The sequence below is a fragment of the Lipotes vexillifer genome, unplaced genomic scaffold (genome assembly GCF_000442215.2).
Source record: "Lipotes vexillifer unplaced genomic scaffold, Lipotes_vexillifer_v1.1 scaffold159, whole genome shotgun sequence".
Classification (NCBI taxonomy): Eukaryota; Metazoa; Chordata; class Mammalia; order Artiodactyla; family Lipotidae; genus Lipotes; species Lipotes vexillifer.
This window is the reverse complement of record NW_006770589.1, coordinates 522271-534993: the sequence shown is the minus strand read 5'-3', so window position 1 is coordinate 534993 and position 12723 is coordinate 522271. Positions and strand designations below refer to the sequence as shown.

The 12723-nt window shown below is 38.1% G+C and overlaps 1 protein-coding gene across 2 annotated transcripts in view; it reads left to right on the top strand.

Annotated features, from left to right (window-relative positions):
• Nucleotides 1-12723, top strand: part of ANKRD50 (ankyrin repeat domain 50) — a 41589-nt gene that overhangs the window by 17198 nt on the left and 11668 nt on the right. For both annotated transcript variants that reach the window (XM_007446247.1, XM_007446248.1), the window contains one exon: nucleotides 12082-12311. In XM_007446247.1, the coding sequence (XP_007446309.1) occupies nucleotides 12082-12311 (230 nt within the window). The remainder of the gene's footprint in view (nucleotides 1-12081; nucleotides 12312-12723) is intronic.

The window sequence follows — 12723 nt, the reverse complement described above, 5'->3', positions numbered from 1 at the left end:
TTCTTTGGCAGTTTTATGAGTTACTTTCATTTGGACATGAACACGTATTCCGATTGTTGAGTTTGCTGCTTTCTCTCTGAGCACTATAAATTTTGTAATTTTTTTTTTTTTCACTCTCCTGTTTGGTTCACCACTTCTACCTCTGCTCTCCTCGCTCTGATTGCCGATTGCCTCCACCACTCCCCACCCTCAGTGCGGTCTAGGATGAGGGCCAATAATTGAGATACGAAGCTCGCACTCCAAGCCGATACAAGTGATCTTGTAGATTTAGTCACTGACCCATGATCATTTTAGGTTCAGTTCCTGTCTCCAAGGAAGCTGATTTTTTTTGCCCTCCCTGCTGCTGCTTAAAAGCCAGAGCCCTAGGCAGTAGTCTGTGCTTTTTGTTTCCTTCTTTCATTAGTAATAAGGAAAGCCCCTGTTCCAGCCCCTAGTTTCATACAGTGAGTCTGAGTCCTATTAGTAGAGGCAGGACTACTACCTTCGCCCCTTTTACTTCCACCATCTAATCCCCAGGCTGCCACTGCAGACTAGTTTGACAAGCTGAAGCTTTCGGTTCACTCACAGCATTATGCTTCTTTTCTGCTTCTGATACTTTGAAATGTTTATTTTATTTTTGACTCTGGTTATGTTTTTCTTATTTCATTTTGTTTTTATATTCCATCATTCCCTGCTATATTTTAGCAAAGGGGAATCAGTGCATAAAAGCATGAAGTTACAACAATATCTTGGTCAAAGTTTAGAGAGAAATTTTACCCTACATTTTGGCCGAGCTCCTGACCTGATTTGAATTATCAATTGTACTTATTAGATTTTTTTTATTGAGTATATAAATTTGATCCCTAACTGGTTTGAGGTATCTTATACCCTGTTCCACATTTTCACATGCTTTAATTTACTGGAGGGTAATTTCATTCCTAAGGAAAGAAAATAGGGAAACAACCTAAGTGTCCACTGACTTAGATAAATTGATAAAGAAATTTTGATATGCATATATACACATAATTCAGCCATAGTAAAAGAAGGAAATTCTGCCATTTCTGGCAACATGGCTGGATCTTGAGGGCATTATGCTGAGTGAAATAAGTCAGACATAGAAAGACAAATGCTGTATGATTTCACTTGTGTTTGGAATCTAAAAAACCCAACTCATTGTAATGGAGATCAGCTTTGCAGTTCCCAGAGGCAGGGGTTAGGAGATGAGGGCATTAGGTGAAGGTGGTCAAAAGGTACAAACTTCCAGTTATAAGAGGTGTAATGTACAGCATGGCAACTATAGTTAGCAATACTGTATTGTATATTTGAAAGGTGCTAGGAGACTAGATCTTAAAAGTTGGAAAAAAATATTATTAACTGTGAGATAATGGATATTAACTAAGCTTATTGTGGTGACATTTTACAATATGTACATATATGTGTTGTATACCTTAAACTTATACAGTGTAACATGTCAATATATATCTTAATGAAACGGGAGAAAAAGAGAAAAGTAAAACCTGTGTTTGTTTTCCTAAGACAAGATATATTAAGTAAGAATTATTAGTGATTTAGTTTTTCTACTTCTCGTCTTTTTAAAAAACATTTATTTTAAAGCATAGCCTTTCGAAAGAATTTAATCATTTCATTAATAAAATGACGGGCCAGTATGTCAGCATTGTACTTCCAGATGGTTTTGGAAAGTGCTAGGTATTTAGGATTACCCTTCTAGGTAAACTTCAAATGTATAATATTTTGATGCAAAATTTCACCAGATAGTAGTGAGATTTTAGACTGCAGAATTCAAAGTGGGTAATCTGGTAATATTATGTATAATTTTTTTTTTTGGTTGAAAAAACTTTCCTTTCTCAATTGAATTCCCTTTGCAACTTTGTGAAAAATCAGCTTCCTGTATTTATACTGGTCTGTTTCTAGACTTTGATGTGTCTGTCTTTTGCAGATACCATACTATTTTTTAAAATTTACAGACTTTATTTTTTTAGGTTCACTGCTCTTAAGGGGAATGTGTAGAGAGTTTCCATTTATTCCCATCCCTGCACACACACAGCCTCCTCCACTATCGACATCCTGCATCACAGTGGTGCATTTGTTATAACTGATGAACCTGCATTGACACATCATTAACACCCAAAGTCCACAGTTGACATTAGCGTTCTCTCTTGGTGTTGTACATCCTATGGGTTTTAAGAAATATATAACAACATGTATCCACCATTATTGTATCATACACAGTAGTTTTACTGCCCTAAAAATCCTCTATGCTCTGCCTATTCATCACTCCCTCCTCGTAACCTTGGGCAACCATTGATCTTGTCACCATTTCCATAATTTTGCCTTAAGAATATTTGACAATCAGAATCATACAGTATGTAGCCTTTTCATATTGGCTTTTTTCACTGGGTAATATACATTTGATTCCTCCATGTCTTTTCATGGCCTGATAGCTCATTTCTTTTTAGTGCTGAATGATTTTCCATTGTCTGGATGTACCATAGTTTATTAACATTCACCTACTGAAGGACATCTTGGTTGCTTCCGAAGTTTGGCAGTTATGAATAAAGCTGTTATATACACCATGTGTGCTGGTGTTTGCATGGACATACTTTTTCAGTTCATTTAGGTAAATACCAGGGACACAATTGCTGTTTTGTATGGGAAGAGTATGTTTAGTTTTCTATGAAACTGCCAAACTGTCTTCCAAACTTGCTATATACCATTTTGCATTCCCACCAGCAACGAATGAGAGTTCCTGTTGCTCCACATCCTTGCCAGTATTTGGTGTTGTCAGCACTTGGATTTTGGCCATTCCAACTTATATGTCGCAGCTTGTCTTAATTTACAATTCCCTAATGACATATGATGTTGAACTTCTTTTCATACGCTTACCTGCTATCTGTAGCTTCTTTGGTGAGGTGTCTGTTCAGGTCTTTTGCCTATTTTTTATTCAGTTTGTTTTCCAGTGTCCAGGTGCATCTGCCCCAGGTAAGTAAGTGCTTGCGTTCTGTGTCTGCCTGCAGATGTCTGTGTCACCTTAGATTTTGGGCTAGTTGGTTGCCCTGTGACCTAAGCACTCTCGTAGGTTCATGAAAAGTCTTGAACTTGCAGTTTGCCTGGCTTATTTTGTTGTAAGACTGGGAGGGAGACTCTTAACTAGTTCTCTACACCTGAGGGAGTGAGCCAGAGAATGAGATGAAACTGAATGTTCAACAGTGAAAACCTTAAGAAACTATTGTACATATAGTGTCTGTCTAATAGTATACTCCTTATAATACTTGTAGGAGCTTTTAAAAGTTAATTAGCCTCTTGAGAAAGAGTCAGTAAGTAAATTCACTGTATTAAAAAAAAATGGATTTCATTTCAGAATTGCCCTAATGGTCTTTTAGCTGCCTTTCTGCCTGAAAATCAGAAGGCCAGCTACAGAAGCATGATGCTGCCAGCGCTTTTTTTCAACATAGAATTGAAAATGGGGGGAAAGCTAGCTCAAGGACTTTAAATTAAATTCATAAAAGTATTAATGTAATATATATTGCCTGAATTTTAATAATGTACCTAAGAAATGTAAGACATTTAATGACATATATCTACACAGGTAAAACCCTGCGGCACACTGCTGGTTTTAAAGATGGTGGTTATCTTTGTATGAATGTGATAATATAATACTATTACATTATCTCATTTTGAAGATAATATATACATATATATTCACAAACAGAGGAAGATCTGTTTTAGACTTCTAAAGCACTCTTGCTTTGTGTGTGTATACTTTGATGGGATTGTCATTTATAAAATGATAAAATGTAACATGGTAGAGATGTGGATCTGTGTGTCACTTGGTGGTGTAGGTATCCCCATATGGTGCTTTTGATGGAATAAATGAAAGGAAACTGAATATGGGAATTCTGAGTCTAGAAAATTTTTTATCTAGTGTTTCAGAGTAGCAATTTTCCTATTAATTACCATTCATTCATGAAGCAGATTTTACTGAGTGTTTGTGATGTGCAAATAATGGTTTTGAGTGCTGGGAATCTAGCAGTGCACAGGACGGGCGCCATCCCGGGGGAGGCAGCACGGAAGTGGAGGAGCTTCACACCAGCCTTACAGTGAAAGCGGTACACGAGATAACGCAATAAATTACTTTGAGGATGGGATGAACACTACAAAGAAAACAGGATGAGTTGTTAGAGGAACAGTAATACACGATGAAGGCCATTTAAGACACGGTGACCAAAGAAAACCTCTTCAGGGATAAACTTTGTGTTGAAATCTGAAGGAAGAGAAGTTCGGCTTGGGGGAGCTTTCTAGGCAGAGGGAGTACCAAGTACATAGGCCCTGACTGGAGGAAAGCTTGCTGTTAGGACTGAAAGGGGGACAGTGGCTGGAATAAAAGGGAGGACTCAGGAATTAATCCTGGGATTTTGACTTAAGAAACTAGGGGGATGATGGGATACCACTAACTGACATGGGGAAAATGGGTGGGGAGGAACTTATTTGGGGGGTAAATTGAGAGAATGCTTCTTTAAACATGTTAAATTTGAGACGCCCGTAGGACATCCACATGGAGATGGTAGCAGACAGTTTCGAGTTTAGAGGTGATGTCAAGACTAGAAAAAGTTACTCAACATTTTTAAAGCCATAGTTTGGCTTCTGGTTTTAACATGACTGACTAAGGCCTGGGAAATAGTCTAATAGCAAGAAAGTGAAACTATGAGAGACCTGTAAACCCCAGCCTCAAGATAAATGTGGAAGTTAATACCAAACTGAGATGCAGACAAAACTGACACAACATTTACTCTTTGAAATAAATGTATACCCTGAACATCATCAAGAGCATAAAGACCCTCATTTGGAACCACGGAGACAGGTTATAGACTTATGCTAGAAGTTTCCCTGGGCCCAGTCAAGCAGAAAGGAAGAACAAAGAGGGCTGGGAAGAATGAGTCTCACAGATGAGCTCAGTGCAGGAGTCAGACATTTGGGGGTAATGGCAAGGGGCTTGTGGTGAGAAAGGCCTTGTGTCCATCCCCACAGCTTCTCATCTTAATTGGCTGGGGAGAAGTAGAAGCGCAAAGAAGTTGTTCGTGCCCATAACTCTTGAGTCATAAGGAGATTCTTAGAAGCCTGGACACTGGACACACTAACCTGCAATTGCTGATCCAGAAAGAAATTATCTTACTGAAGAGCTGTCACAAGATATGTAAAAATATATCTCAAAACCAGTAGGGAGAAGGGGTCTAAAAAACAGCACCAGACTAGGACTTCCAAAGCTATGTTGAATAAGAGTGGTGAGAGGACATCCTTGTCTTCTTCCTGATTTTAGGGGAAATGCTTTCACCATTGAGGACGATGTTGGCTGTGGGTTTGTCGTATATGGCCTTTATTATGTTGAGGTAGTTCCCTCTATTGCCCATTTTCTGGAGAGTTTTTATCATAAATGGGTGTTGAATTGTGTCAAAAGCTTTTTCTGCATCTATTGAGATGATCATGTGGTTTTTCTCCTTCAATTTGTTAATATGATGTATCACCTTGATTGATTTACATATATTGAAGAATCCTTGCATCCCTGGGATAAATCCCACTTGATCATGGTGTATGATCCTTTTAATGTGCTGTTGGCTTCTGTTTGCTAGTGTTTTGTTCAGGATTTTTTTTTTTTTGCGGTACACGGGCCTCTCACTGTTGTGGCCTCTGCCGTTGCGGAGCACAGGCTCCGGAGGCGCAGGCTCAGCGGCCATGGCTCACGCGGCATGTGGGACCTTCCCGGACTGGGGCACGAACCCGCGTCCCCTGCATCGGCAGGCGGACTCTCAACCACTGCGCCACCAGGGAAGCCCTGTTCAGGATTTTTGCATCTATGTTCATCAGTGATATTGGTCTATAATTTTCTTTTTTTGTGATATTTTTTTCTGGTTTTGGTAATGGATAAAGAAGGCACATATATACAATGGAATGTTACTCAGCCATAGAAAGAAATGAAATTGACTTATTTGTAATGAGGTGGATGGACTTAGAGTCTGTCATACAGAGTGAAGTAAGTCAGAAAGAGAAAAACAAATACCATACGCTAACACATATATATGGAATTTAAAATAAAATGGTACTTATGAACCTAGTTGGAGGGCAGGATTAAAGAGGTAGACATAGAGAATGGACTTGAGGATGTGGGGTGGGAGGGCGAAGCTGGGGTGAAGTGAGAATAGCATCGACATATATACACTACAGAATGTAAAATAGTTGGCTGGGGGAAATTGGCTCGGTGCTTTGCGATGACCTAGAGGGGTGGGATAGGGAGGATGGGAGGGAGGGGATATGGAGACATGTGTATGAACATGGCTGATTTGCTTTGCTGTGCAACAGAAACTAACACAGTATTGTGAAGCAGCTATACTCTAATAAAGATCTAGTAAAAAAAAAAAATCTTACATTTTTAAGTCTGTTTTAAGTGAATAACAACTGAAGTTTGAAAGCATAATAAAGCTCTACATTTTACTCTTCCTCCCCAAAAAAGAAAACAGCACCAGAAATGCTCACCAGAAAAATATTGCCATGGAACAAAAAGAAAACCGTAGCCAAACATATTGTCTTAAATGAAAACACAATTAATGAGCAATTGCCTGACTTAAACAGTTGCATGAAGCAGAGATATAAGTGCTTGGAAAAGAGGTGGTGAGACAACAGAATGAGATGAAACTTAGCCAAAATATATATGGGGATTTACTCTGTCTGTGAAAAGAGAGATATTTCAAATCAAGTCAATAAGAGAAAGATAATGTAGTAAATAGTTTGGGGATAACTGTGGAGCCATGTGGGGAAAAAAATTGGAAATGTAGTTCACATCTTATGTCAAAACTAATGTGATTAAAAAATAAAATTTTCAAAGCTTTTGAAGAAAACATGAGGAAGTGTTTTTTTTAAACTTTAGAGTAGGGAAGTCCCCTCAGAAATGAAACATATAAAACTCAGAATTCATAAAAGAAAAAAGACTGATACGTTATATAAAAGTAAAAAAACAGAGAAATTGTACATTTTTAAAAAAAAAACCCTTAAAAAGTCAAAAGAAAAGTAACAAATGATGGAAAATATTAGCAACAAAATCATTTTCTTAATACTCTCCAAAAAAGAGAACCATTAATCTTTTGGAAAATGGATAAAGGATATGAAGACACAGTTTAAAGAAAAAGAAATAAAACTCCTAGACATTTGTAAATAAGATTGACCTCATGATAAGGAAATGTCAATTAAAAGCATAATGATACCATTTTCTGCATATCTGTGGAAAATAACGTTAATTGCTATAATGGAGGGGCTAGGGAAACAGGCACTCTTACGCAACTGTTGGGAGGGTATGTTTATATAATTTCTAGAGGGTATTTTGACAATATCTGTGAAGATATACACAGATATGCCCCTTAACCTAGCAACTCTAATCCTAGTAATATATCCTACAGATATACTTGTATATTTTAAAATGGTATGTATAAGAATATAGTAAATTTAAACTGAATCATATGAATAATCACATTAAATGTAAATGGTAAATACCCTAATATAAATGGCAGTTTGTCTGATTAGATAAAAATGCAAGATCTAATTATATGTTACCTAAGACAAATATATATAAAGAGACATATAGCTTAATTTTTAAAAAATGAAAAAATATATACCTGACTGTTTTAGCTTACTGCCCTTGGGTTCCTTTGTTTTTGAGGCAGAGACAGCAGTGTGCTGGGTTTTTTTTCAATTTTATTATATTTATTTCTTTATACAGCAGGTTCTTATTAGTTATCCATTTTATACATATTAGTGTATATATGTCAATCCCAATTGCCCAATTCATCACACCACCACCCCCACTCCTCGCCACTTTCCCCCCTTGGTGTCCATACGTTTGTTCTCTACATCTGTGTCTCTATTTCTGCCCTGCAAACAGGTTCATCTGTACCATTTTTCTAGGTTCCACGTATATGCGTTAATATACGATATTTGTTTTTCTCTTTCTGACTTACTTCACTCTGTATGACAGTCTCTAGATCCATCCACGTCTCTGCAAATGACCCAATTTCATTCCTTTTTATGGCTGAGTAATATTCCATTGTATATATGTACCACATCTTCTTTATCCATTCATCTGTCGATGGGCATTTAGGTTGCTTCCTTGTCCTGGCTATTGTAAATAGTGCTGCAATGAACATTGGGGTGCGTGTGTCTCTTTGAATTATGGTTTTCTCTGGGTATATGCCCAGTAGTGGGATTGCTGGATCATATGGTAATTCTATTTTTAGTTTTTTAAGGAACCTCCATACTGTTCTCCATTGAGGCTGTATCAATTTACATTCCCACCAACAGTGCAAGAGGGTTCCCTTTTCTCCATACCCTCTCTAAGCAGTATGCTGAGTTTTAACTGCACAGGGGCTCGGTGCCCCTAACCCCCAAGTTGCTCAAGGGTCAGGTTGTATATAGAACAACTGAACAACACTATCACCACTTGACCGAATGGACATTTATAGAACAGTCCATCCAACAATAGCACACACAGTCTTTTCAAATGCTCACGTGTTTACTAAGTTAGACATTCTGGACCATAGAACAACACTTAATAAATTTAAAGGTGTGCAAGTTATACAAAGTATGTTATCTGATCACAATTGAATTTAAATAATGGTAACACAGGAACATAAAATACCTGGGAGGTCCCCAAATATTTAAAAACTATACCACTCACTTCTCAGTAACCTGTTTCAAAGAAGAAATCAAAGGGAAATTATTTTGAATTAGATGATAGTGAAAATACTTGAGGGAAATTCATGACATTAAAGGATTATATTAGAAGTATGAAACAATGATTTCAGTTTGTATTATAAGGAACTAGGAAAAGAAGAACACACACCCTGGAGTAAGCAAAAGACCGGAAATAATCATCAAATCCTATCAATTTCACCCACAAAATTTCCCTCAGATCTGTCTACTTCATTCTGACCTTGCTGCTTACTACCTTATTTATAACATTGGTTTTAGATAGACAGTAGACCATCGTTGGTAAGAGTGTAGACTAGGGAGTGACTGACCATCCTGGTTTGCCCAGGCGTGGGGCGTGGGGGGCATGGACAGGGAGGAGGAATGGCTGGTTCTCAGCACTTAGAACTGGTAAAGTCCTAGGCAAACCAGGCTGAGTGGTCTACCCTTGCGTAGGCTCTAGAGCCAGACCCTGAACTTCAGTCCCTTCCTTGAGCTTTGGATAAGTGACTTCTCCTCGTGTGCCTTGTTTTCCTCATCTGGAAATGGGTATTACAGTAGTACCCATCTTAAAGACTTCATGTGAGAATCAAGTGAGTTGATGCAAATGTGAAGTACTTAAATGTAGTAAAGCACTGAATTAAAGTTAGCAGTGATGGCCTTGGTAACAGTAGTTCAGGATGGAGATTGTTTTTTTCTTTTTTTTCCCTTAAATTCTGAGCAGTGGCTTCCTATCACACTCTTTTCTTCTAGACTTACTCTGTTTCAGGCTTTCCTTCAACTCTAGCCAGTTATTGTTCTAAACACAGATATAAACATATCAGTTCTGTGCTTAAAGTACTTTACTGGCTCCTTAGTACCCTTAGGTCAGAGTTCACATTTCAAAATAAAGTTTGTAAGTCCCAGCATTTACTCTTTCAGTAATTTTCTTCGGTATGTTGTTCACTGGTCTTTCTCTCCCTCCAGCCTGTGCGTGTCCTATTGCCTGAACTAGATTTTTTTTTTCCTGTGTCTGTTGCCTTACTCTAGAACTTTCTCCTGACTAAGCTCCTCTTCTAACTTTGGTGACCTCTCCCCCTACCCTATCCTGATCAAAAATAGGTTAGGTGGGGGCTCCCCTGGTGGCGCAGTGGTTAAGAATCTGCCTGCCAATGTAGGGGACACAGGTTCGAGCCCTGGTCTGGGAAGATCCCACATGCCGCAGAGCAACTAAACCCGTGCGCCACAACTACTGAGTCTGTGCTCTAGAGCCCATGAGCCACAACCACTGAGCCCACATGCCACAACTACTGAAGCCTGCACGCCTAGAGCCCGTGCTCCACAAGATAAGCCACTGCAATGAGAAGCCTGCGCACCACAACGAAGAGTAGCCCCCACTTGCCGCAACTAGAGAAAACCCGTGCAGCAGCGAAGACCCAACACAGCCAAAAATAAATAAATTAATAAAATTAATAAAATTTAAAAAAAGTAGTTAAGGTTATGGTCTCTCTCAAGTGGCACTGATTATAGGATATTACTATACTATATTATGATAATATATTTTATATGTACTATATATAGAAATATATATATACTGTATATGTATATATGTACTATATACGTAGGTAAATATATAACACTGGTTTTACGTCAACCTTCTTTGTTCTCATAGTAGAGGAACTATATACATAAGGTACAATAAAGGAAATTTTCCTAAATTTTTAACATTCCTTCTGCCAGGATGGCCCTCCCTTCCCTTTATTGTAAAATTTATTGCAAATTTATTACTATTCCTGGAGAATTTTAATTGATCCTTCAAAACTTAGTTCATCTTGAGCACCTAATATTTGAATGTTTCTCTGACATTTTCTTCCTTTCTTATCTACTTCCTTTGAGTTGATCATTTCTTATCCACTGTGTTAGTAATTTTACTGTTTTTTTTGGTAGCACTGAGCAGCCTACATTGAAGTTATTTGTTTTCCAGTCTAGGCTACAACAGTGTGAAGTCTTTACTTAGGATCTCCTATGGGTACAGCACTGCTAGGTTCTGGGGTTATACTCATGAGCAAGACTGACATAGTCCCTGTTCTTTTGATGCTTAACCTCTAAAGAGAGAAATAAGAATTAATGACATTGAGTAAGTTTAATATTACAAAGTTGATAATGCTGTGAAAGAGAAATACTTGATGTTTTGAAAGCATATTATAGGGTCTCGGTTTTGAGAAAGTGACTCTCAAGCTTACCATTGAAGACCAAGGAGGAGTTAATTACATGAAGAGAGAAGGGAAGCACAGACCAGGCAGAGGAGACTGCAAACCAAAAGGCCCTTGTGTAATTGTATCTTGTAAAAGTCATGGAAAAAGCTAGTATGGCTGGAGGAACATTGTGAAAAGTTTGATCTGCTGCCGTAGGAGCTCTGGAGGGAGTGGCTGGAGGCATGTAGATTAGTGTGGTTCCTGGGTGAACGAGACGATGGCAGTTTGGAATAGGGTGATGATACAGACCAGGGTGGGTTTGAAGACTTTTATAAAGAAGCATTGACAGGACTTAGTGATATACTGGATCTTGGTTGCTATCAGGATTGAAAGATTAAGAAAAGAGTTGTAGAAAGGATTATCTATACATTTCTGGTGTTCATAATTAGATGGATTCTGTCCTCTTGACCGTTGCATCTTTCAGTACCTCATTCAGCATATGGAATGCTCATGTAAATATTTGTTGAAAATGAATGAGTATTGTTTCAGTTATGAGAAAGTTGCATTCAACTTCAGTATAAATTATCTGAGTAGGAAATGTGTTGGGATTAAAGCTAATATTCTTTACATTGAAATTTGAACATACATCAAATGGAATCTAGACTGTAGTTTATCTTTGAAAAGTCTTTTAAAATAAAACTTGTGTATGACCAACTAGATGAAGTGCAGTCATTTTGTGAGAGACATGATGATAAAATCTTCTAAATTCTAGAGAACTCTTGATATCTTTTCTATTACTGAAGTGACCCCCAGTTTCTTTTTCCTTTCCAGTACATTTTAGCTTTGTGATAAACAATTCAAGCTTTTATTATTGATAAAAATTTCAGGAAAGGAATAGTGAAATCTTGTTTCAGGTTCCTACTGCCCTTCTTAAGAATGCTGAATCAATAATACACACACACACACTTTATTGTGGAAAATGTTGTTATTGGAAATGTGAACTATTTAGGACCAGTATTCTCGTTAAAGTAAGGAATTGAAACTTGTACAATAGTTTTATTCTAAAACATTATTTTTTTCTTAAAACAATATTTATAACCTGTAATTCTAGTGTTTAGATAATAAACCTTAATATCATAGCTAATAACATTCAAAATGCTCATATGGATGTGTTTTACAGGTGTGTCCTGCTCCCTCTTTTGGGAATGAAGCCTCCCCAGCAAAGCCTCTATCTGCTTGTGGATTCTGTGGATGAAGGGTGTAATGTTACCGAAGGTGAACAGACGTCTACCAGCTTATCTGGGACTGTGGCAGAGCTTTTAGCTGGTCACCACGAGTTCTTTCCACCATGGCTATTACTTCTCTGTTCTGCCCGAAAACAGAGCAAAGCTGTTACTAAAATGTTTACTGGTAAGAGTAATTCCTGCCATCTTCAAATGTTTTTCACTGGTGAACTAAATAATACATGTGTTTCTTTCTTAGAGGAGAGTACTCAGTTGAAAATCTGGTCATTGTTTCTGCTATTCTGTCAGCTGTTCTATCTGTTCTATCAGCTGTTTTCAACTGTACTTTTTAAAAGTTGTATTAAAAACAAGCCATAGACGGGCTTCCCTGGTGGCGCAGTGCTTGAGAGTCCGCCTGCCGATGCAGGAGACGCGGGTTCGTGCCCCGTTTCGGGAGGATCCCACGTGCCGCGGAGCGGCTGGGCCCGTGAGCCATGGCCGCTGGGCCCGCACGTCCGGAGCCTGTGCTCCGCAAATGGGAGAGGCCACGACAGTGAGAGGCCCGCATAATGCAAGAAAAAAAAAAAAAAAAAAAAAAA